Here is a 26,858-nt window from a genome sequence, read left to right on the forward strand (position 1 = left end):
TAGCAGAGCTCTAGTAATTGAGAAATTAAGGTAAATATAGGATACTATACACGCCACCAGTGAGACATTTTGGAATGAGGCCGATGATGTCAAGAGTCCCGAGTACAAATTATCACTATTATTCGAGCTACTCATGATAAAAAAAGAACATTCCGAGCATTGCAAGCCGTAATAAAATGCTGCTTGTGCGTTTCTGTTTGATTCATGGAAAAAAGAACTTGATGTTAAAGTGAAGAACGGCGCGGGTTGTGCAAAGGTTCCATTTTAGCAGGGTTGCGCTCTGTTCGACATATTTGCACAGCGCTAAGTGAACGAAGACGTATGAAAGGGCACAACATGCGTCATACGACCTTGTTCACTTAGCGCTGTGCAAATATGTTGATTATGAATCACCAACTAGCCCATGCTGCCGCTCTATCGCGCTCAGCTCGCGCGGTCGTGCCTCAGTGGTAGTTTCATTATCGTGTACTGCTGCATGTGACTTGCATGCTCATGAAAGTAGCTCTAGCAGGAAGTTTGACAAAATGCCGTGTCCATGTGATGTTGTGCAGTGTGCCCTTCAGAGCAGAAACCACAGTGTTGGCTGCCAGGCAGTAAAGGTGGGCAACGTTGGGCAAGGCATATGCTACATCAGGAGGACTTTTCAGGCGCACGATTTGAAGTGCACTATGCTGTACATTAGTGCACTTCAAATCTTTAAATCGTCAAATCTTTAAAGGGGCACTGACACCTTTTTTTGAAGGTGAGTTTACTCTGCCACGCATATCTCCTGTATGCAGAGATGGCTCTGACCAAGTGTGAAGCTCAGAAAATGCTGACAAGATATTTTAATTTGACATTAAAGTCAATTTTTCCATGGCGCACCCACAGACATCGACACTAGCGTGACGTCCGGCTACAGTACAAATTCTGGTGACTTCACGCAGCAGTTTGGCTAGTTGTGATGACGTCAGGTACCAAAACTTCCAAGATGTCCGCTTGTGCGTCATCAAAACTTCCAAAATGGCCGCTTGTGTGTCACCAACAGAGTCACGGTGTGGAGCGGCCGTAGAAACGTCACTATATATTGTGCGAGCACGTGACGAGAAGCTCATACCGTGTTGTTACGTCATGGTACAGTAGGAACCGAAACTAGCTTTTAAAAACATACTGTAATCACTTTTTCAGGCCGCACTCGCGCTTAGAACTACCTTTTCTAGGGTCTTGAGGGCTTGACCCTTCATTTGACGCAAAAAAACTACAACTGAAAGTATTCGTGTCAGTACCCCTTTAATGGTATGCGTTAGTGCAGAGAACAAGGTATTGTGTGCACCCACATAACACCCACATAACGCCTTGTTCTCGTTCAAGATGTAAGACATGTAAACACCTTCAAGATGACGTTATAGTTAAACACATCGTAGGTGATTTCATCACTTCCGGTGCTTTTAAACGGGCCCCATGTAGAAGAAACAAACTCAAGAAGTGTATGTATGCACAAGCCTGACTGCCACGACGACTTGTTAAACAATAATTCTCAGATTTTGACTAAAAAACGGCATGTATCCAAGACTGGTATTCACGAAAATCTCAGAGGCTCCATGTTTCATGTTTTTGTAGAATCCTGTATGGTGGCGCTACAAATATTTACATTCACTTTCAAGCTTGTTTTATTTTACTTGAGATTTTGCACTACTTTTTCTTCCGGTGCATAGCAAGTGAAGCGAGTGTTTAGAAACGAAAAAAGGAAAGCAATACAACTGCAAGTAACACTAACTAATGGCGTATTTGGATGGTCATTTTCAAGCGCTCTAGAGGGCTCTGAAAAGTGGCCGCATGTTCGGGTGGTAGATGTCGAGCTCTCGGACTACATTCGGATGGTTCTTTCAGAGCGTCAGCCTCTGACTCGGAGCGCACCCAACCACTCCCGACTTCGAGGTGAGAGCATTGGCAAGATCTGGCTGAGAGGACATGCGACGTCACACTATATAGACGCCATGGTTGCCGCGGTTGTTGACAGGTGACAGCCCCACTGCACGTTTATTTAACATTTACACCTGCTGGAGTTTCGAAGCGAAACATTGTTCGAAACGTCGTGCGGGTTTGTTGGATTGTGTCTGTGCCGTTTTCATGCATTCAACAAGGCTTGAAGATAAGTTGAAAGATGATGCAACACAAGAGCTGCAAAATATTTACGAAATTGCAATAACCATCCACATTAAATGTCCAGGAAATGTATCCTTGCCATGCGAGCATCCTACTTAATTCTAGTAACATGGCAGGAAGTCGCCAATTCTGTTCAGGAGTGACTTCCTGGTGTAAGCACGGGCGTGCCAGAGCCTTTGGAGTGCGTAACAGATTACACTCTAATCTTGACCAACAAACAGGTTGCCTGCACATTCCAATATATAAGCACCTCACAGTTGAAAAGCTCTTGGTTCACTGTCTACAAGGAACGATGCAAGGTGTTGTGGACTTGCTCAACAGCAAGGTCTGGCTTCTGTGTCCAAAGACAACGCTCCCATCCTGTACAGCTGTGGAAGCTGCAACAATGGCTACCTAGTTCTTCAATAGGGATATTCAAACTTTGAGCACATCCTTCAAGAGCTTGATATACTGCCACCTGAAGAACTTGTCACCCTGGGGCCACTCACATGACCAGAGGCGATCAAAATAGAGTCTGTCTGCATGCAAAACAGCCGAGGCATGGGCTCATCACTGCCACATGGTGAAGAGAGTGCACCTTTATGGCTAAATTAAGGGCTGGGAAATATTAACATATGGAGCCGGATGTTTTTAAGTGCGCTCGCTGTTTAGAGTGTGGATTGTTCTATGCTCTCACAAAGGTTCATGCTAATCGCACTGTATATTGATGAATACACACATTCATAACTTTCAAATGCATTTTCTCAATTTCCATTCTGAGGCAATTCTGACATGTTGTGCACGAACTTTCATGCACTTAAAATAGTTCTATCATAACAAAATTTTGCACAAAGCTTCTTCAGCCACTCTAAAATACAGATATCTATATGAAGTAGCACTATACATTACATATTTTTGGTTTATAACTTGATATGCTGATAGGGGAGATGTAAAATATACATTTGGTACCTTCGATTTTTTTTAAAAAGGTAGCAAGTTAAGCAGACATTTGAGGTACTTTTCAGCATCACGTCGAAGTGGACGCGGCTACATAGGTGCAAGAATCATCAGTGCTGCTTTTACAGCACCTCGCAACCCATGGCCCTAAAGGTAGCAGCTTGGATGACAACGATTTCTGTATTGATGCAAACAAGTTTGCGGAGCTGTCGCTGCATTGGGTTACTTCAGAGCTGGACTTGCTATTTGTGGACGTCGCGCGCGATTGTTTGCTTACACGGTGGCTTTCCGCGTTGTCCGCGCATGGCGCTGCTCTGAGATCATTGATGCATTCGGTTGGTACACTGTGCCTCCCGCTCAGATTGCGAGCTGCGCTCGGATCTGCCGACTTTGAGCCAGAGGACCAGAGCCTCAACCGAATATACCATTAAAAAAAAAATCCGGCAGATCCCACGCACTGTGGGAATCGATGTTATGCGAAGCAGCCAGCAAAGAGCTGCATACATCGCCTTGTTTGTCTTTGAGCCAAATGAAATCATTCATGCCATGGCATCTAGTTCACCATACAGTAAAAGCTCGTTAATTTGACACCCGTTAATTCGGAAATTCGGATAATTCGGACGGCTCTATTGGTCCCGGCCAAAGTGCATGTTAATCTATGGGACCAAACCTTCGTTAATTCGTCAGAATTGGGCTCCGCACCGCTTAATTCGGACAAATTCTGACGGCTGCCGCTACAAAAATGTATGGTAAAGCAGCGCTGGCACCACTGGGGCGAAACCGAAACTTGAGTGACATCGCCATCGTCATCAACTAGTGGGGGCGATCGCAGCGTCACCGAACGTCGGCGTCGTCTTCGCTCCACTGCGCCTCCGATGCCATTTTCCCTTGTGTCGTGTCGGCACCGTCTCTTCTTGCAGAGTTCTTGTTTTTTACCCGTTGTGACCGTGTTTACATGTGAGGCCCGAGCATGCGGCAGTAGCCGACGGTGGCATCGACGAGGTGTCAGCCGAGTCCACCGACGGTGACTGCCCGACCTTCGATGCTGTCCTTCCCACAGATATGACCCTTCAGGACTACATCGCGATTGATGATTGTGTCGCCACGACTGGTCTCCTGCCCGATCAAGAAATTATTAATGATGTCGCGACCTCATCGCACCTCACGGGAAGTCTCGGAGGCGCTTTGATATTAGAGGGCGTTTGCCTGAGCACTTCCGACAGTTTGCGTGCTGTTGGCCATTTGGAAAAGTTAAGAAAAATTGTAATGTAAGCCGGAATCTGCGTGAAAACGCAGACGACCATTACAAAATACTTCAGCAAATAAGGTATGCTTCTCCAACTTGATTTTAATGTTGTTTTTCCTGTTCATTTGTTAATTCGGCATTCGGTTAATTCGGACATTTTCTCCGGTCCCGTGAAATCCGAATTAACGAGCTTTTACTGTATATCGCATGTCTGCCATGCACGCATGCATGCACAATCTGGTATATACGATGCTTATGAAACGTATATTCTGGTATATACAATGCATGACCTGTCATTTATGTTCACGCACTCGTGTCATGCCATACACTTTTTGGTATATATCCAGTTAACAAAACGGCTGGAAGCGCACCATGATAGTGTCATGTAAATCATACCGTACATGACGCGCATATAACATGATTCGCATGTCAGGACCTGTCATTTATGTTCGTTACAGTCACATCGCACAATACCAATTTTTGGTGTATATCTAGGGTATATCAAACGAGTGAAACGGCCGCGAATGCACAATGAGCGTGGCATCTAAATCATGACATACATAACATGCATGTCATGGTTTTCATGTTACCTCTCATTTACGTTCGTCGTAGAGTCGCGTCGCGCATTACCAATTTTGGTGTATATCAAGCTAGCGAAACGGCCGCAAATGCACCATGAGCGTGGCATGTAAATCATGACATGCATGTCATTGTTTTCGTGTTACCAACTGTTATGTTCTTCATACAGTCACATCGCGCAATACCAATTTTGGTGTATATCAAGCGAACGAAACTGCCGCGAGCGCACCATGAAAGTGTCATGTAGATCATGTCGTACATGACTTGCATGTCATGATTTTCATGTTACCACCTCTCATTTACGTTCGTCATACAGTCGCGTCGCACAACACCAATTTTGGTGTATATCAAGCTCGCGAAACGGCCGCGAATGCACCATGAGCGTGGCATGTAAATCATGACATACATGACATGGTTTCATGTTACCACCTGTTATTCATGTTCTTCACACAGTCACATCACGCAATACCAATTTCGGTGTATATCAATCTAGCAAAACGGCCACGAGTGCGCCATGAGCATGACATGTAAATCATGTCGTACATGTCATGATTTTCATGGTACCACCTCTCATTTACGTTCGTCATACAATCGCGTCCCGCAATACCCATTTTGGTGTGTATCAAGCTAGCGAAACGGCCGCAAATGCACCATGAGCGTGGCATGTAAATCATGACATACAAGTCATGGTTTCATGTTGCCACCTGTTATTCACGTTCTTCATACAATCACATCGCACAACACCAATTTTTGTGTATATCAACCTAGCGAAAGGGCCGCGAGTGCTGCATGAGCGTGGCATGTAAATCATGTCGTACATGACATGCATGTCGTGATTTTCATGTTACCATGTGTCAGTTATGTACGTCATATAGAAATGTCTCGTCATACCATTTTTCTTATATATCCATTCATTTAAACGGCCGCTAGCGCCCCGAGACCATGTCATGTACATCATGCTGCCCATGACATGCGTGTCATGATTTGCACGTTGGGACTTGTCAATATGTTCGTCAGGAACGCTTGTCATGTCGTACCAATTTTGGTATATATGAACTTAACGGAACAGACGCAAGAGCCCCACGGCAGTGGAATGTAAATCATGCTGTTCATGACATGCGTGTCATGATTTTCATGTTCTGACCTGTCATTTATGTTCGTAATACGGTCATGTTATGCCATACCGATTTTGGTATACATCCGATTAACGAAACGGCCAGGAGAGCACAAAGTCGTAGGCAGCTAGATAGACAGATAGATACGCTCAAAGTTGCAGAAGTTCGCTAAGAAATGCTTCGCATTTAAAAAAAGACAGGAAACACAATTACAGCTGCAACTCGAACCTGGGTCTTTTGTGTGGGAGGTGGGCATTCTAGCTCTGCATCACTTTGGTAGAGCTGCATGCAGCTCTTAAATAACCACATACTGCAGGCTACTGATCGCAATGCCACAAGCAGCTTGACCCTCTTTGGGCTTCACTTTCCAAGAATTGTTGGTGTGGCTGTTCCGTGCACTCCCCCTCGTACACTGTAGTCATACCCTTGCATGCCAATTTCAATATATACCAAGTGAAGGAGATGACGACGAGAGTGCCCAGAGAGAGAGAGAGAGAGAAAGAAATCCTCAAAGTGCCTTTGCTTCGCTTAGAAATGTCTTGTACTTAAAACAGGGACTAAGATTAATGTTACCACTGCACTGTAGTTGTTGCCTTGGCCCATGTGGTACTTGAGTATGTGTGCATTGTTTTCTTTCTGCAGAGCTAGCTGGCACTTTCAAGTTCCCCAACTGATCCACAATTCTCCCTAATTTCTTTTTACATACATGACCCCCAAAGTTTTCGCATTGGGCAACAATTTTCAACGGAAACAACCTCTGTAGCATCGTGTGGTTTCCTCCAACAAAGAAGCCCTGCATGGAATTGCCATACACGGTCCACAAGGAACAGAGTTGCCCCTTGCTGCACTCTTCCGTGTAGGAATGTCACGTCTTGAGACTTTATTACAACCACAGGAACAACACTAACGAATGTCAGAATAAATTGTGTTGTCTACTACAGTCACTTATGTGGATATTTGGATGCTAATAATTCATACAGTTCTGCGCCAGTAGTGGCCCCATAGACTTAAAGGCCAACTCCGGCGATTTTTCGAGGTCAATGGATCTCAATGAAATTCGCTGGGTACGTTCCTTTGCAAGTTTCCGTCATTTATGCCAAATTACAGGCTTGAGACATGCACAGATTGTTTGCAAATGAATTTTAAAGATTGTCTGCAAACGCCCTCCTGGCTTCCACAATTATTGGCAACATTGCGTCTGTGACGTCAGTGTTGGGAAGGCGGCGGAATTGATGCAGCCGAGGGCACCGCTAACTTCGGCCGCTACAGCGAGCGTCTGCTGTGCACAAGGCGACAGACAGCGTTGGTTTGGCCGGTGCTTCGCTGGTCGTCCCGGCTGTCACAGTTTTCATACTCCGCGCCGGCGTGACCGGCATGCCTTGCCAGACTTCCGGTTCGTTCGTAACAACGTCTACGTCATACGTAGACAGTACACTCAGTTGGGTTTCGGTTTCGGTATTGCACTTTTTTGCTTATTTAAAATTATTCTCTAATTTACCAAGTATTTCTGCTAGAGGTGTGCACGGGCTCCGGGTAGCCCGAAAGCCCGAGCCCGACCCGGCCCGCGGGCCGGGCTCGGGCGGGCCGACGTATTTTCACCTCGGGCCCGGGCCGGGCTCGGGCTACTTGCAGTTTTATCGGGCCGGGCTCGGGCCCGGCGCAAAGCCCGACTCAAGCCCGAAATGTAGAGAATGAGCGGGAATTGTTTTCTAGCACACATGCAGCGCCTTTTCAGCGAACGCCCTTTACCGCTCTTCTTTTCCATTCGCTACTTTAAACAAAAGGGGAGCAGGTAAACCACTGCCCCTGTTGCACCCCGACAAACAGAGAAGTAACACCACTTGAGCTAGTGACAGCGCCACGCGACTGTTCGCGTTAGATTTAAGGCCAAATCCCATATGAGTGAAAATGCACACGACAGCGACGAGGGACCCAACGTTGATCGCCTTCGTGCAAGCTGACGCGCTGACGCTTGCATGGGCATACCCCACACACGTGACGGCTTTGGCGAGCGGTCTCCATTGTCGCTGGCATGAGGCCGTCTACTTGTATAGCAAAAGTGCCGCGCTGTCGCAGGTATCAGGGGCGTAGCCAGAAATTTTTTTCGGGGGGGGGGAGGGTTCAACCATACTTTATGTATGTTCGTGCGTGCGTTTGTATGTGCGCGTGTATATATACGCAAGCAAAACTGAAAAATTTCGGGGGGGGGGGGGGGGTTGAACCCCCCTCCCCCCTGGCTATGCCCCTGGCAGGTATGCAATGAAAATAAAATATTTGTTGCATGTTGGTACGTAAAACGTTTACCATTGTCTCGCAGTATTTTTTATGTGCACGTGCATAATTATTACGTTATTTGTTGGTGTACAGCTGATGTGCTTAGTACGTCGCTGATGTACATTCGGTTCGGGTGTTTTGTGATTTCTGGGTGATGAGAGATGGTTTCCAAATGTGAAAAAACCGAGCGATCGCGCGATTTCGACTACGCGATACATCACGCGAACGGCCCGCAGCGAACCTTCAAAAAGCCGGGCCGGGTCGGGCCGGGCCCGGGATGGTGTTTTCGTACGTCGGGCCGGGCCGGGCGGGCTCGCAGCCCTTTGCCGTCGGGCTCAGGCGGGCCTTCGACAAAGTCAGCGGGCCCGGGCCGGGCTCGGGCTCGGAAATACGGCCTGTGCACAGCTCTAATTTCTGTTATTGGGCCCGTGACAGGAGCGCCTCAGGAACAGAAAGGCGCCACTACTTTGACACGGTCAAAAATCGCCGGAATTGGCCTTTAAAGGCCAACTGAGGCATAAAGGCAACTGAGCGTACTGTCTTTGCGTGACGTATAAGTTGACAAAAACTGGAAATCGTGCAATCCCGGCAGCATGTAGTATGAAAGCTGCGAAAGCGGCTAAGAGCAGGCGCTCAGGGAAAAGGTGACACTGTCGCCACAGTCGTACCATGTCTGTGACTGACGATGCCATGTGCACAAGCTCCTTGGAGCTGTCGCAAACGACAGCTGCGATTACGACACAGTTGCAGGCCAACTAAAATCGCCACTCCTCTTCGATTATGTGGAAGACACCTGTTTAGTTCTTTGCTTGCCTGACTGCGCATTCCACCGCCAGATGGTGCCACATGTCCGGGCAGCTCAAGTTCGTGGGGCCACGATTGGGTAAAATGCTATCGCTGAGAAATTTGCGGGCTAACTAAAGCTTCTTAATTTTGCTATGGGAATGCACAAGTTTGGCAATAACGGCGTTCCACAACGCATTGGTAGGGCCAAAGAATTTTAATATAAGCCAAGTACGAGTCACCTTTCGCACCAACGTTACTTGATTAGGTTATGCTGTTTCACACGACACGTAGCTCACCGTATTCTGATAGGCCCAGTCACAGTGCACCCTGTATACATTACGGAAGGTGTTTCCGTACCGTAGTGTTAACGCATGTGCACTCTTTAGCCGGTATGGTATTACCGACCTTTCCGTGCGGTAAACTGGCATTGCTAGCTAAAACACTCTAATTATAAAGACGCAAGGTAATCCTTAGGTGCGAGTGTTTCGTGAATGCCAAGGTGTTAAGCCAAAGTGTTTCGTGACAGCCAACGGGGAATCGTGTGCCGCCCGCAACGCAACACCACTTGCCACCCATCGCATGCACACCCACAAGGAACTGAAATTCGCACGCCCAGCCAACGAAGCACTGGCCAAACACACACGATTGTTGCCTTGCAGATAGCCAGACGTTGAGTGGCCCCTCGATTCAGTCCCTTCCACTTTGCCAAAAATGACGTCATGCACACAATGTTGCCAATAATTCAAGGAAGCAAGGTGGGGAGAGCGGGGCAATCAACAAAATTCATTTGTAATGAATCTGCGTATCTCTCTAGCTTGTAATTTGGCAAGAATGACGGCAGCATGAAAAGGAACGTACCCAGTGAATTTTATTGACATCCATTGAGCTCGAAAAATCGTCGGAGTTGGCCTTAATGTAAAAGAAAATTGAAACTTGAGACGTTAATGCAGCTTGCCTAGCAATATTTCATAATCGTGACCAGTTGCTAATTTCCCCATGAATTAAAACATAAATTTTAGTTTTCATCATCGCCAACACGTGTTTACAACAGTGGACTCTGAGTACATAATGGAACAAGTGCTTCTGACAAGATTGCCGTATTTATTCGAATCTAAGCCGATGTTTTTTTTTTTTTGAAAACGATGTGCGAAAGTGTGTGTGGGGGGAGGGGGGGTCGACTTAGATTCAAGCACAATGATTAAGTTTTTTTTTTTCTGGCCTTTCGAATTTCGGGGGTCGGCTTAGAATCGGGGCCGGCCTAGATTTGAGTAAATACGGTGGTTTCGTACTTGTTTTCTGCACCCTTGTTCATCTTTCAGTAAATGGAACATATTTGGCTGGTCCCTTCAGGTTCTGTTTGAGTGTACTGTAATTGAGCTGCAGGCTGCTCCCAAAACAAGCTAAGCCAGTCAGTTCAAAGCTAAATTTGTGCGACTTGTCAGATGAGTTTTTTTTTACACGTCCAGCACTAGTCAATTACATGTTAAACAGCGACACACACATATTGTCAACTATGTACTCAATGTGTGCACACAATGAGGGTGGATAATGCCTGCTGCAAAGGAATATCCAATTACTTCTTGGCAATTTGCAGTTACATTTCTGGGAACCAAATTACAGTTCATGTATTTAACCGTTGCAGTGATGCCTTTTCCTTCAACTTGGTGCTGCTCTTATCCATTGTTCCTGCTGATAATGCAAACACAGTGTTGCTATGACCACTGATGAAGCGCGAAAAGCGTTAAAGGGACACTAAAGGCAAATAACAATTTATGTCTGAGTGAAAGCTCAATGTATGACAACATCTAAAACGGTAATATTATCAACAGCAGTGCCCTACTTACCGAGAAATTAAGCTAAATGTATCACACGATGAGTGCCATGAGCGGGACATTTTGAAAATTATCGCGATGACGTGAGAGAATCTGACTACAATTAATCACTCATAATCAAACGTGTTGCAATAAAAAAAGAACCTTCCGTGCATCAAGAGAAGTAATAAAATGCTGCTTGTTCGTTTCTGTTTGATTAATGGAAAAAAGAACCTCTTTGGCGTTGCCATCGGGAACGGCGCGCGGGGTTGAAAGGTTCTGTTTTTGCCGAACTGCGCTTCACCCGGCGCCCTGCTTCCCTCACGCGGTCGCGTCTCAGTGGTAGTTTCGGGATCGCGTACTGCCGCGTGTGTTTTGCGTGCTCGTGAAGTTGCTCTGACAGAAAGTTCGACAAAATTCCGTATGCATGTGATGTTACCGGATGCCCGAATGGTGCATGCTGCCAGTGCACGCTGCTACGCAGTGAAGGCGGGCAACGTTGGGCACGGCAACAGCGACATTAGAAAAACCACTTTCAGGCGGGTGATCTGAAGTGCGCTAACGCGATGCGGACCACTAAAACGCGATTTTATTTCAAAATAGGCACTTCCTTGGCACAAAAGTAGCCCTACGAGGTTTCTGGACCGCTATTTCCACAATCAACGTCAACTTAATATTTGTCTTTAGTGCCCATTTAAAAGAAACAGCATCAGACAATGCATCCCTGGAAAACTGCACTCACACTGTTTTGGCCAGGAACCACTTCTCCATGCCCTCCTCGAAAAATGCCGCCCTATCCTTTCTCGCGATTTCCTATTGCATTTTGGAATCATTTATCCGTTTCTGCACTATAGCCACCCGCTTTCCCAAAATTTGTATTGTTACCCACTATTTGTTTTTGTGCCCACTTCAATGAGGACTCGAATATATAAAGTGGTTGAATAAAAAAGCATAAAATTCCACCCCGACACTCAGTAATCTGGCCTTTGGGGAGCGCCCCCAGCAGCTTCTTGTGCAGCTCTCCTTTGATTAGGAACCACATATGCTGCCTACAGGAAGCAACTGTAGGTGGACGTATTTTATTTAACTGAAACCGAAATGTGTAGCACCAGTAATGGCGACACAAGCTGCAGCATGGTTACATTTGTTTCCATGCACAGCATGCAATTACTCTGTTGCACTTGTTCTGAAGAAAGAAAAGACTGGGAAAGCAACATCAACCCTCCCACAACAGGGAGTGTTCATCTTTGATGGATCGTCTAACCAGCAGTGGCACGACCATCATGGAGCAAACCGAGTCCAAGCAGAGAGCATCATCCTAGGATGGCAGCCAGCCTCTCAAATTTTGGGTGGGCACTGCGACAGGATATTTTCACCAATTACCAAAGCAGATTTCTCCAACCACTTGTGGCTGCTGCCTCCTGGGACTTACAGGCACAGGCACATCTGTGTGCTACTCCAACAGTTTTGCCTCTGCCTGCTATCAGTGGCTGAGAGTGGAGGTATTGCCAGAGCATGAGGGGCAGTGCAGTGGCATTCTTTTCAAGCGCAAAGTTCGTCCCAGAACTCCACTACCTGAGGGTTGGCCTTAAATAGCGAACAGTGGCCATTTCTTCAGGACGTACCGATAACTGATGGAAGATTCTCTTTTGGGCTTTCTGGCATGTCTTTTTTTTATGATGGCAGCACGCTACCACTGTGCTTGATCGAAATTGACATTAAAGGCCAACTCCGGCGATTTTTTGGCCATGTCGAAGTAATGGTGCTTTTATGTTCCTGAGACGCTCCTGTTACGGGCCCGATAGCAGAAATACTCGGCAAATTGGAGAATAATTTTAAATAAGCAAAAAAGCGCAACACCAAAACCGAAACCCAACCAAGTGTACTGTCTACGTATGACGTAGACGTTACGAACGAACCGGAAGTCGTGCAAGGCATGCTGGCCACGCAGGAGTATGAAAACTGTGACAGTCGGGACGACCAGCGAAGTGCCGGCCAAACCAGCGTTGTCTGTCGCCTTGTGCACAGCAGACGCTTGCTGTAGCGGCCGAAGCGCCGAAGTTAGCGGTGCCCTCGGCTGCGTCACTTACGCCGCCTTCCCAATACTGACGTCACAGATGCAATGTTGCCAATAATTGTGGGAAGCCAGGAGGGCGTCTGCAGACAATATTTAAAATTCATTTGCAAGCAATCTGCGCATGTCTCAAGCCTGTAATTTGGCATAAATGACGGAAACGGGCAAAGGAACGTACCCAGCGAATTTCATTGAGATCCATCGACCTCAAAAAATCGCTGGAGTTGGCCTTTAAGTCACACATACTTCCAGCAGTTGCTGAAGCGTCACAAATGAAAAAGAATTGAGCAGCAAAAAAAAAAGTGACACTTGCATAATGATACCAATTTCACAGTTTTCTCTACATTCTCTACTAAGAATGAATATGGACCATAACTCCAGTGAAATATCGGAAAGAAATGCGAAGAGGCATAACTGACGGCAATTAATGAGGCACAGTGTTCCCCGATACTCACCCCATGAGAACCCACAGCCAGGCGATGCGTCCGAGAGGCAAAGTGCTGCTCCGAGAGGCAGGAGAAAAGAAACACCACTTAGTCACCCCACTTTGAGGAGAAAAGCAACAAAGACCATGCAGCATTGCCTGTGACCACACTTGTACAAGTTGCAGAAAATAAGTAATGAAGTCGAGGCTTTGACAGAAGCCCGTCTGGTTGGGAAGTAACATGAAAGAATAAAAGAAAGACACCAACCATGAAATAAAGTACAGAAAAAGACGTTTTGGTTCCCCTGGCGGAAGCCTTGTTCACAATCCTGAAACGTCTTTTTCCGTACTTTATTTCATGGTCGGTGTCCTTCTTTTACTCTATCAGAAAATAAGTAACCGGTTACAATTACAGTTACTTCCTCTAAAATGTCATTGATTACAGTGGTCAATTACAGCCTCAGTAAAGTAACTGAGCAATTACAGAAATGCAATAGATTACTTTCGCGTTACTTTCCTTCAAAATTTTATTGCCATAACACAATAACACAAGTTCACTCAAACTACAACGAACTACCGTAAAATTCCGAGCAAGTGCCCCCCTCAACTTCACTAGCAATTTCAAATATCCGCGCCGTTTCAGGAAAGCCCCCCCCCTCCACCGCTCCATGAAAACGCGCCCAGGCAGCAGTGGCCTGCCACATCCAGTTGACAAAAAAAGTTTCCGTGGATTTTTCTACAAATATTGTTGTTTTTCGTGGTCCTGACATGCTTTACGTGCCTGCGGGGCGCACGAGCATCCTGCAGCCTGCTGACGTGTATTGGAATAAGCCGTTGAAGTCCACCTTGCGGCATTTGTGGGAGCAGTATATGCGTGAGGAAGCACGAACACCGAAAGGAAATTTGAAGAAGCCGTCGTGGCAACATGTGCTCGATTTTGTTGCCGAGGCGTGGGCCGCTGTACCAGAGGAGACGGTGGCACGGTCCTTCAAGGGATGCGGCATTAGTAATGCGCTCGATGGCTCGGAGGACGGCGACCTGCACAACGGACTGGCCGATGTTGGAGCTGTGGTGCCAGCAGAAGACAGCGGTGGACTTCAAGCGGAATGCTGCGACCTGTTTTTTGCAACTGACTCGGAGGAGAACTTGCGTTTGGCCTAGTTGGTGCTTACTGTTTGACATTTTGACCGCACAAAAAAGACAAGGACAGAGGGAGGTACGACACGGGCGGTCCGTGTCGTCGTACCTCCCTCTGTCCTTGTCTTTTTTGTGCGGTCAAAGTGACTCGGAGGAGTCTTTCGATGGTTTTGAAAGCGATTAAAAGCTACAACAAATCCTGGGCCTAAATAAAGTTCGCTGTAATAAAATTTTAAACCATGCGCACTGCGTTTTTTTTCTGGCGCGAAAATTTTGCCGCCATCATGAATTTCGGTGCCGTTCTGAGATAGCGACCCCCCCACCACTTTGCCAGAAATTTTGACTTCGTTGGGGGGGGGGGGGGGGGGGTGCTTGCTCGGAATTTTATGGTACTGTGGTTTTGAGCACTGCACGGGCCGATTTTTCCGGCCTGGGCCCGGCCCGGCCCGAAAACGCCATGCTCCGGCCCGCCCGAGCCCGGCCCGGTGTTCTTAAATGTGGCCCGTACCCGGCCCGGGCCCGAAAGGTTTGGGCCCGGCCCGGCCCGTTTCAGCTAGTTATGCCTTGAGCATAAAGGAGGCACTGTCCAACCTTCGGTTATTGTGAAGATACCTGCCGCACACAAGATATTTTCTAGAGATTGTTTTAGGAACTTCTTTCAGTGTCACGACTTTCACTGGTGCTGTGTATACTTTCGGTTAATTACGCCCGTAACACTCTTGCGAAATAATTGCAGGGCAATATAAAATATAATTGGAGTCATAGCTGGCTGTTTCATGTACGCACGCAGTGCTAAGCACGCAATCTTATTTTTGCATTTCAAAAAACTACTACAAAATATACCTCCATAAACTGAAAAAAAAAACATGGCAGACATTTTTAGTTTAAGTTTTACATCAATTGCATACGAGCTAGGGCTGTTGAGTAAAAGTAGCAAGTTTGTAAACTTCATCTATTGCACAATGCAATGAACAAAATAACGTGCTCTAGCTGCTTCTGGTAGGAATACACCAGGCTGGGCAGCGTTACATAAATCAAAGCTGTCGTGTTGACTCCTTGGCAGGCAACTGCACCCAACGTACACAACGTTTTCGTGTTCAAAACAAGAACGTTCTTTGTCCCACCCTACTTCCCCGAGTCACCGCCACCGCAGTGCCATAGATCTGTCAAAGCGAGGCACACCCGTTAGAGAGCGAGCCACCGTCCTCGCTGTTCCCTGAAGATGGCTGTCTCGTCGTCTTCGTGTGACCGCCTTCGATCTTTGAAAATGTTACACCTTAAAGCGAGACCGGACTAAGGGCTTCCAAAACAACTATTAGAGCGCCGAAGTGAACCAGCCGGCGGCCTCTTTAGCGATCCCCGTCGACGTGACGCGTCGGGTGTCCGGAGCGTGATTATACAGATACGTATGATATCCGGGCCTAATACGGGCCTGGCTCAGGCCCGAGCCCTACCCGAGCCCGAAGATCACGGGCCCGAGCCCGGCCCGATCCAACAATCCCTTACCCGGCCCGGCCCGGCCCGCGGGCCGGGCTTGGGCTTTCGGGCCGGCCCGGGCCCGTGCAGTGCTCTACTGTGGTTTGCATGGTAGAGAGAAGACTGGAGGTTTGCTCCGTGATTGCTTGGAGGCTTACTATGGCTTCTATGATAGTGTTCCACGTCATTAACTTTCAACAGGAGTTGTATTTCAAAGTTGTCGTCGCTGATTTTTGCACATTTCTTCGCTAAGAGGTCAGCTGCTACACTGAACACTCTCTCAATCCGTGCGCTGGAGGGATGGGTGGTATTATAAGGTAGGAACACCCTGTGCACCAGCTCGTACAGTGCTTCAATGCTAGTGTTCATGTCCTCTATTAAGCGTTGCACCTCGCTGTTGCTGGCGCTTGGGTAAGGTGTTGCAGGTGAGACTAAGGAAAGGCTAAAAAAGTAGGCTCTGTAGAAACACCCTGTCTGACCTACAGAGCAGTCGCATATTTTTCGGGACGAGGACAGCCATAGAAGACTGGTTACAACTTGATTTTGGAGGAAAAAAGTAACTGATTACTGGTAATCAGTTACAAGAAAATTAACTCAATTACCCAAAACATTTCAAAAAAGTAATCGATCAAATTGCAAAATTACAAGAAAATTTAATTGATTACTTGTAACGCACTATGTACAACTCTGCCTGTGACAAAAACAAAAGCATCTATAGCATTTGTTCAGCCACCAAAGCGCTCTTGAGTGCTCAATGATGCACCAAAATTGGCAGCAGTTAAATCCACCTACATTAAGTGGTAAAAAACAAGCTTTCTCTTCAATGCAAGAACTGCATATACAGTTCTGACTATTTAAAGGGGTCATGAAGCACTCCTCGGGCTTGGCGTGAAAAACACCCTGGAATGAGTCGGACTCTTCCCAGGAATATACAGCCGAAAGAATTTTTCGAAAAGCTTAAAGAGACCGACAACTGGCCAGAACGGGTGATTAGATCCTGGTGGAAATGAAAAGGCCGTGAATTATAGTCACAGATTCCAGAATACTTTTCGCGATCTGAGTAGGATTTATATTTTTAAATCGCATTTAAAAGTAACAAAAACCGGCATGTCGTGCAGCCTAGCGCGAGCGCCATGAACCAGACGTATGCAGTCTTAAGCACTTTGTTGTACGTAGTCTAATGCTTTTACACGCACCAGAACGAGGGCTGAAAATTTGAATATGTATGTTATTGTCAATTCCCGTTTGTTTCTAAGGTAAAAGAAGTAAAGCATGAGATGCGGCGCTGCTTTCGTGGCTTCCAGTGAAACGGAGGCTGCGGCGCATGCGCGCGGCGTCCGGCGGCATTTCCCACGTAGCTCGACTCTCGTCTGCTCTCGTCGTATCAGACTTTTGAAGAGTAGCACGCGAGTTTGCGCTGCTGTTCGCAAAATGCCATCGACTTACTGATCTGTGGAGGATAGCTACCACTTCATGAACAGCACTGCTGGTGTATCCTACCGCTTGTTTCTTTTTCGAAGGCTTAGCTTAGCTTGGCTTGACTAAAATGTGATAAAGCGACCTGTGTACGGCCAAAGTACTTCTATAAGAAGCCCCAGAAGAACGCTATAACTATTGTAAAATAATTTAATAGGCTAGAAAGCAGTAGTCGCGGCACCGCAGGCTTTACAAACGTAACATTGCCTTTTTATACTTAGGGCATAACTTGTCACCACTGCTGGCGTATAATCGCTATCGCGCTCACCTCTCACTGTTTGCAGCATGTGATATTAAGACTGCATAATCGCTGCAGATCGAAAACCTCTGATTACAAATGTTTCACGGCGTTCTCCGCGTTACCACTCCGTGATTAGAAGCTCTGACCGGTAAGCTTCCCATTGCACTCAAGAAAACGGGTACCACAAAAGTTGGTTGTCGGTCCCTTTAAGAAGGACCGGAGATATAGCGATCGCAATATTTACCCTCTCAACTCCCTCTCAACTCGCTTCATTCCGGAGGAGAGAGGGAGCGCCGTTCGAGGAGCCCCGCCCAGCGCCATACGTCCCCTCGCTTCAATGTTGTGTGGTTTCCTTTCCGCGTAACCTGGCGGTGTTGACGGCTGCTGCTGGAAACTAATAGTTCCAGTCGGCTGCTTCTCGCACCGCGGCGCGGTCTATTGCATCTGCGTTGTAAGCGCTGACGCGATCTATTTGCATTGATACTATAGTTACTTCGCTTATGTCGTTTTTCCATCAAATCAAAATTAAACTAAAAGGAAAAGCCGGCAAGCCCTCAATGCAGCCGATTGGGACGTCATGTAGTACACTCAGTATACGCTTTCAGATAACGAACTGGCCAAGGCGGCCTGCCTCAAGGCGAAATAAAATCCTGTGCAGAGAAAATGCGATGCGAAAGAAAAAAAAACGCGATTATTTTTAAGCGGCCGCTGTGAACGGGAGGAAACGAGATAAAATGCCCTTCGACCTTCGGACGGCTGCAGCCGGCCTGCCCGTGGGCGAGAGCGAGGAATCAGACAATCACACGTGTCGGAATACAAGCGAGGTTTGAAAAAGTGTCGCGACGTATGCGTGCGCAAAGGGGGAAAAAAAGCAAACGCGAAAGAAACGCGAGTCGTTTTAGGCTGGCCCCAGCAGCATGCGGAATGCCTAAGCAAAGCCGTCATGGGAATACCTCGGCCTTGTGAACGTCGCTTCTGAACTGCCCAGCTGTGTCAGCCGTATGTGCGCCTTTTGTGCCTGCTCTCGCCGCTGGACGTGAAATGCGTGGTTTGACGACAGTGCAATATGCCTTATTACCGTGGGTTTTACTGTGGGTGGGATATGGTGCGACAATGTCCCAGCGACTCAAGCGAGCCTGCCGCTGTGTATACTACTACCAAACAGATGATGGGCATGCTGCGCTCACGGTACCATTGGGAACACAATGGTAAGTATGTGGCGAAGCAATTGGTACTGTTTAACGGTTGCGCTCTCCAGCGGCTCTGAGTGGGTCGTCCTCTTCTGAACGCCACTCGTGCTCGGAGCCCGTGCTTTTGCCTTGACTTTCGCCATAGCGCATTGTCGCCGAGTGCCGCCCAATAAACAGCTTAACAAATTGGTGGAGGTGCTTATGTTTCCTCTGTTCGTGCGTCCTTATCGTCGCGTGAAAAGTGCAATGAAAAATCGAAAAAGAAAGAAAGAAAAGTCATTAAGCTCACATAGCGACGACGTGTAATGCGTGTTTAGAAACTCCTGTGAATATAGCACATGCTTCACACGGCCAGCCAATCGATGCACGAGAGCGCCTTGAAAAAAGATGTTCGTACAACATAATTTCCTTCCTTGCAATAAAGCATAAATGAAGCAGAGTGTTTTCAAAGAGTATATACTAAAGCAAAAAAAAAAAAGCCGCTATTATCACACCATTATGTAATAAAATGTGCACTGAGGCCAAATTTGTTTTCTGTTTATGCTGTATTCATGCTTGATTTGCTTGTCTTGATCCTCTGTCTCGATGTCAATTTGTGCGCGTTGACATGTGGCATAATCGTCACATAATTATGACCATAAGATGAAACATAATTATGGCCATATGATGTGACAGACATCCGCAAAGTGACAGTGTGTGTTGTGAAGAACATGCATTTTATGGTATTGTCACTTCATTAGTCACATATCAGCACTGGAACTTGCCAGGGTTACACATGCATATTTATAGCCTTCAGGAGATGTATTAGTTATGCAAGGCTATTTTAATTACATTGATATATAAGTCAGCTGAAAGTCACTTGAACCTGCTGAACCACCTTGTTGAATCACCTTGTTGAATCACCGTGTTTCTTCCCTCTCGTTATTTTGTTTTGAATTATGTTGCCATAGTGTTTATCATCTGTACACAGTATTCTCACTGCTGACACAATTTGTCTTCTTCTGTCCTCATTACAAGTATGCTGTTAATTTTGTGCCATGAATCAATACCAAAGTTGCCCAATATTCAGTCCTAAACAGAGCAGCTGCAGTTGATCAAGAACCTAGTGTCCAACGTGTTTAAATACAAAAAGTGAACCTCACTAAAATTCATGCCCCTTTACACTATAATGCTAACATGATTGACATTGAAATCTACCCGAATGGTGGTACACAGGACAAGAGTAACACTTCTGGTGTTGTTTCGCATTTCTTTACCTTCGTGTATTTTTCACCCTGTGTACTTGAAAAGCTGACAAGGAACTACACAGCAGCCTCACAATTTTCCATTTGTTTCAGGTTTTATTAAAAGGTCTGCAATAAGTATAGTGAAGTGCGAGTCCTTGGCGAGAAATTCATTTTTATGGACACAGAAAGCTTAATGAACTTCTTTTTTGTATCATTTTCAGGAAGACATTTCTGGCAAAGCAGCAAGTGTTGCTCGCCCACTGCTTGTGTACGAGACAGTGTATTGTGGGAACACTCCACTGTGCCTCACTGTACACTATCTCGAACATTTCTTACATCTTACAGCATTTGGACAAATACTGGGATTGATGCAGAGTGTTATGCATGATACTGCGTGCAACCTTTCCAGTAGCATGTGCATTTGAAAATTTCACACTGTTCAAAATGACACTTAATGGAACCGGCTTTATTCAGCAAATTTTATCCTAAAATGGACAGTTGGGCAAGTTGATGCGTATTCATAGTTAAAGAAAGTGCGGGAAAAACCCCCACAGCACAGAGAAATGAGAATGAAAGGCACAGGATGATGCGCTACTAGCAACTGAAGTTTAATGCAAACCACAAAAAGATATACACACAGTATGAAAAAACTACAAAATTAAAGAATCACACAGTCGCAGAAAGAGTAAAAACATGTCTAAAAAAGCCAAGCACTTGTTAAACTTCAGTTGCTAGTACTGCGTCATCCTGTCCCCTTCATTTCTACGTGTGTTTTGGTTTTGTTTTCCCGCTTTCTTTTACTGTGAACTTAAGTCCTGACTGCTTTACAACCTCTATAAGTGCGTGGTCAAATTTTATTCAACCTCATGGCATATCAAGTCCTAGGATCCAATGTGCCAAGCCATCAGCCACTATTTATAGGAAAGTTTTCATTTTGGGCACATAATTGCCGAACTTCAAGTTGATCTCGAAGCCATAATGCTGGGCTTAATTTTCAATGTGGTAATTATGCATAAGCCATGAAGTGAGGAATTAAATATGAAGTTGCAGATGGCACTAGCTGGCATGGGTATATTGTAAACATAGATGTACTAATTATGCATAATAGAAGTATTGGTACATTGTAGTCATGTGATAACGCCGACAAGTTCCTAAGCATAATTCCAGAAATTTACGTTAGTTTTCAGATATCTGTGAGCAAATATGTGCATCTATATATGAAGGCCGCGTTGTCATTTTGTGGGCATTGCTGAATGCTTTTATAAATTGGGGTAAGTGAATCTACAATCAATTTTAGACTTTTCTGCAGGAAACTCAACTGTATGATCATGTGCGGCATGTTTTGATGCCATAGTGCAAACTAATGCAATAAAATACTAGAACATGCCTATCTGCATGGTTGCGTATTTCTCAAAAGTAAAGCTAGCCTTACTGTACTATTTTAGTTGCCTTCATGTGTAGGCTGACACCAAGTTCCTTGTGCATCCCATTTCTTTGGATTGTGCTTAGATACTGTCACAGTGAAGTGCACATATCAATAGGCATCATGAGGAGGTTTTACACACTACTTTCATCTTGCTTTACTGCTGTGAATTATATATAGTGCTTGGGCTGCACTGTATATGTTGTTCCATGTGTTCAGTATTGGGTGCAGGTTCTGTGCACAAAAATGGAAATATGCATATACTTACACTGACATGCAGCTCGCGGCAGAAATTACTAAAATTGCCCCACAGCATACGCCCATGGAATGCAGATACGTTCGGCCAAGTGAAGATACCTCTGTCACGCTGGTATCCACGAATTTCGGGCAAGCGAAGCATTCTCGATATATGGAGAAGCACCCAAGAGGGCACACGTTTATCATTTTTATAATGGCACGACACGACGAACCGAAGAATTCGGAGCCGAAGGTGTTCACTTCGGCCAGCATGACGCCCCACAAATTATGTAGCTTAAACACTTGTTCTTTGAAGACGACTGTAAGCAAAAGTACTCTCAGTGAGTTGACAGTGGAATTCAGGTTGTATTATTTCAACCTTACCGCTGAATCCATCTTCGGGATATCTTTGACGTGAAGTGTATTATCCAAAGGTTAAATGATCGTGCGCATTCTCTGTCAATAGAATAATAGTGTTAAAACCCTCAGCTATAATCCAACCCTCATTGTTCACGAGGGACTGCTCTCGGCCTGTTAATTAAGAACTTGCTTGCAACTCAGTCTGTGCACGCACTGATCAAGTCAGCACGACATCCGTGGCATTAGAACTCAACGCCACACACAACTTTTGTAAGATTTGAGGCCAGTTATGGTATTCAAAACTAATCGAAACAAGCGAGGCACAAGAGGCTGCGATACTGAAAAGGCAGTGTGGCCAAATTTAGGTTACGCTCGAAGGTGGGCGGGCGCTGAGTTCAGCAGAGGACAGTTGGCCTCTACCGAAAGTGGGTCATCTCTTTGAAAACTCGCAACAAAGTTTTTACATATTTCAGCCTGTTTATTTAACTACAACAACTATTGTACACAGTGTCAACGGGAACAAGCGCATCTGATCCAAACACTGCTTTTGATTTATGTCGGCTATTGGCCAATAAGCATGTTATGTCTCTTGCGACGTGAACAGGCAAATCCAAGACGTCAATGGGCAGACGCCCGCCCACTGACGAGAGTGAGAACCGGCCTCTGTTTGAAAAGAAGGTGCCTGAGGAAACGGCAACTTCGCGCTCCGCTTGTGGCCTTTACGCGGCGCGCACGACTGTAATATTTGGCAGAACAGTTCATAGCTGTGTCGGCTTTCCGCAGGATGTGTTTTTTCAACAAGCCCAAGGGGTGCTTCATGACCCCTTTAAAACACAGTTGCTGTAGAGTGCACAGAGTCCCTTACAAGTCATCTTCTTTCCTTCTACACTGCAATGTGTGTTTTTTTACAACACATCACTAGTAATGGCGCAGGAACCAAATGGCACAACACCTCTGCATCATTTGTGTGTTGTGTGTGCTTGTGGGGGTGGGGGGGGGGGGGAGGGGAGGGTTCAGAACACCCCCCCCCCCATTAGTACCGTATTTTCTGGTGTATAATATGCACCTTTCTTCCGATATTTTTGCTCGTGCATCTCATACAAAGGTGCGCCTTGTATACGCAAAAAGTCGTGATTCTGTGAGACCAATATGTCCTTATTTTTTATTCTAAAAAATTTACTCCAACTTAACGCAACAAAAATATAGCCAAATTACATAGATGTTTTACCACCTATGCAGGTGGCATGCTCAGTATACACTGGCATGGCACTACCTGAGTGGAGGTCGCCCAGTCCACTGTTAGTCCCATATGTCTCTGTAAATGTCCGGTAGGGGGCCGCAGTTGTTATTGCAAGCCGATCTGCCGCGACGGATGAACCAAAATTCCAGGAGTATTCTTTGCCCCCACCTTTGTTCCCGAGCCAGCATCGTCGTACTGTTGAAGTCGAAGGTATGCCCTGTTGTCTAGCAGTGTTCGACGAGCTCTGTCTTGGAACGCGTGGCATGGGTGGAATTCGTGACGTTTCCTTTGTGTTCTTTGAGCCCCATTGATCGTTTCCTGCCTGTTTCGCCGATGTAAGTAGCGTCACAATCTCTGCATTGTACGTTGTAGACGACCCTGCTTTCATCGTTCGCAGATGTGTGGTCTTTAGGCTTAGCGAACACGTGTTCCAAGGTGCAATGAGGCCTAAAACAGTTTCTATGCCCAGTGGCCACAAGGCTCTCTGAACAGAGTCGGGTATACCTTGAACGTAAGAAACAGACACAATGGACGTCGTCTTTTCTCGTGGTGCGCTCCTTGTTCCTCTTCGCATGCGCTTCTGGGTGTCGTTAATAAACGTCCTGGGTTAATGCCATCATTCAGTGCACCAACCACGTTTTCCAATTCATGTGGCCACACCTGCTGATTAAAGCACACCGCATCACAACGTGACAAGAAGGTCCTCACGACGGACCGTTTGTGTTCGGTCGGGTGATGAGATTCAAAGGACAAAAAACTTCCCGTGTCACATTGCTTCCGGTACACTGTCATTTCCACCCTGCCATTATCAGCCCTACGTACAAGCACATCCAAAAAAAAGGCAAGACATTGTCTTTCTCTGTTTTGCACGTGAAATGAACGGCGCAGTGTATGCTGTTTGATTATGATGATGATATATAATGTTTATTGGCGAAAGGGCCGTGTGATGGCCAAAGAGCACCACGACAAGATAGCGAAAGTGAACAATGGTTGTGTTAAGTGGCTGTATAGGGGCCTAACATTCCTCGCGCTAAAGGCGGGTAAAACATATAGGTAATAAAGTCATGGGAGTGATGTGAAACATATGCATAGAGAATGAATGACAAATGGTCGTCATGATAAAAGAATTAGGATATGGTGTGAGCACGAATACCTCCTCAAGGCCTTTGAGGCCAAAGGCGGGGAGAGGCAGGTGCTTCTCTAATGTATCTCCCGTAGCAACAACCTCTTTTCAGAGGTCGTGCTACGGACTGCCTGGGTGTGTGATGTCAAAGCTATGGACTTCTTTTAAAAACGCGAACAGTGACTGGTGTTTAAAAACCGGTTCCCTACCGATGAACATTGATGGGTGAAGTGGTAATTGTTGTCGGCAGGGTAGTAAAAAGTACTCTTTTTTTAAGCATGTCCAGTTCATTACAATGGATTAAAATGTGAAGCACTCACCGTGCTTCACCACATCTCTCACACAAAGGTGGATCGCCGCAAGACAAAAGATATGAGTGTGTACTGTATGTGTGTTCTGTTCTTAGCCTGGTAAGTGTAACTTCTGTGTGGCGTGACTTTGATGTCGGCGGCCAATTACCAAAATGCGGTTTGATAACGTGTAGCTTATTTTGTGTATGCCTATCCCATGTGCTTTGCCAAAAGGCCCTGAGCTTTTTTTTGAGGAAAGGTTTCAGGTCTAGTGCAGGGATATTCATGGATGTATTTTGACTCTTTTTCGTGGGCGGATGCAGCTAGCTGGTCCACCAACACGTTTCCTTGTATCTCGCGGTGCCCTGGCACACAGCACACTACGACATGTTGTTTATGTGAGTAGATCCTGCATAAAAGAGAGTATAGCAACACGAGGACAGGGAGTTGAAAATAGAATAGTGGGGCATAGTCTTGGGGGTAGGGGCAGGGAGGAAATGAAAAGGAGAACGAAGAGGGGATTCGGAGCTAGCCTTCGTGAAGTAAAGACGTATTCCTGATCTACGACCACGGGTCCTCGTTATTTACATTTTTTGGTGCCGTGAAACCTGAGAACTGGTCAGTGCTGGACAACGATGTCTTCGACCGAGCGTCTTCGGAAGGTGCGTGGAAATGTCAGGGCCAGTGTCTCCCAGAATATTACGCTACTGACAGGACTGCTGCAGAACCCTGACACCAAGGCGCGCGAGGTCAACAGGCAAGTCGCCGTTTTGAAGGCTATGGAAACTGAGCTCCGCCAGCTAGACAAGGACGTTCTCGACCTCACGGAAGATGAAGCTATTGAAGCCGAAGTCGAGGGTGCAACGGACTACCACGATAAGAGTCTGTACGCGATAGCTGACGCACAGTTCTTCTTGTCTCAGCGAGAACGGTCGACTCATCTCAGCGAACCATCTAGGAGTGGACCCAATGGCGACCGGGTAGCAGCCACCCAGAGCAACATCGGATCTGCTGAGGCGCCGCAAGGACCAGTCAGTATGCCACGTTACCGGTCTGTCGCACTTCTGACGCTTCAAGTCCCGACGTATGCCGGTGATTTACGTCAGTGGCGAGAATTCTGGGACCACTACAGCGCCACCATTCACAAGAATAGCGAGTTGCCACCGATCGAGAAATTCAAGTATTTACTGACATACCTGACGGGAGCAGCCAAGCGAGCGATCAAAGGCATCAGGCTGGCCGACAACAACTACGACATTGCTGTGAAGACATTGAAAGAGCGCTTCGGTCGACAAGAACTTCTGGTGAACGAGCACATCGAGCAGCTTCTTGCACTGTCCCCGGTAAGGAGTTCCAAGGAAGTGGAGAAGCTTCGGATGTTGCATGACGCCGTGCGTTTCCACGTAAGTGCGCTCGAAGGCCTGGGTGTACCACCTGATCAGTACACTGTGGTGCTTAATCGCGTCCTGATGAGGTGCTTGCCAGAAGACTTGGCTATATTGTACCGACAAAAGAAGAAAGAGGAGAGCACCCAGGATGGTGATGCATCAGCTCAGCACACAACCCCTGAAGCAAGAATGCACAAGGCGACTGACATTTTGTCTTTTTTGAAAATCCAGGTCGAAGTGCGCGAAGAAGGAAAGCAAGCAGCGCCGTCGTCGCATCCTTGCCACTCGACCATGGTACCTGATGACATGAATTCGCTGACAAGATCTGTACATGCCATTCCATCAGCATCTGCGCTGGTTGCGACGGAGCCCCTACAGCAGCGCACTCTGTCTTGCGTACTGTGCAACAGCAGAGCTCACAGCCTCACAGAATGCACTGCCGAAATGTCTGTCGAAGAGAAAAAAGCCAGGCTGCGCAACTCTCGTTGCTGCTACAGGTGCGGAACACGCAATCACGTCGCGCAATTTTGCTGAGTTTCCCGGAATCTCACGTGTAACAAGTGCCGACGCCGACACCTAACGGTCCTCTGCGAATTGTCATGCGCTGTCGCAATGACCGCTTCTCCAAGAACGACTGAGCAGCTGGTTACGTCTGGCACTA

At 46.5% G+C, this 26,858-nt stretch overlaps 1 protein-coding gene across 1 annotated transcript in view; it reads right to left on the reverse strand.

Annotated features, from left to right (window-relative positions):
* LOC119395576 (serine/arginine repetitive matrix protein 2) overlaps nt 1–26,858 on the reverse strand; it is a gene marked incomplete in the record, with an annotated part of 233,461 nt that overhangs the window by 45,814 nt on the left and 160,789 nt on the right. The window contains 1 exon segment of the mRNA XM_049416681.1: nt 13,422–13,466. Coding sequence (XP_049272638.1) covers nt 13,422–13,466 — 45 coding nt within the window.

Source organism: Rhipicephalus sanguineus, chromosome 6, assembly GCF_013339695.2.
Source record: "Rhipicephalus sanguineus isolate Rsan-2018 chromosome 6, BIME_Rsan_1.4, whole genome shotgun sequence".
In the NCBI taxonomy this organism is placed as follows: Eukaryota; Metazoa; Arthropoda; class Arachnida; order Ixodida; family Ixodidae; genus Rhipicephalus; species Rhipicephalus sanguineus.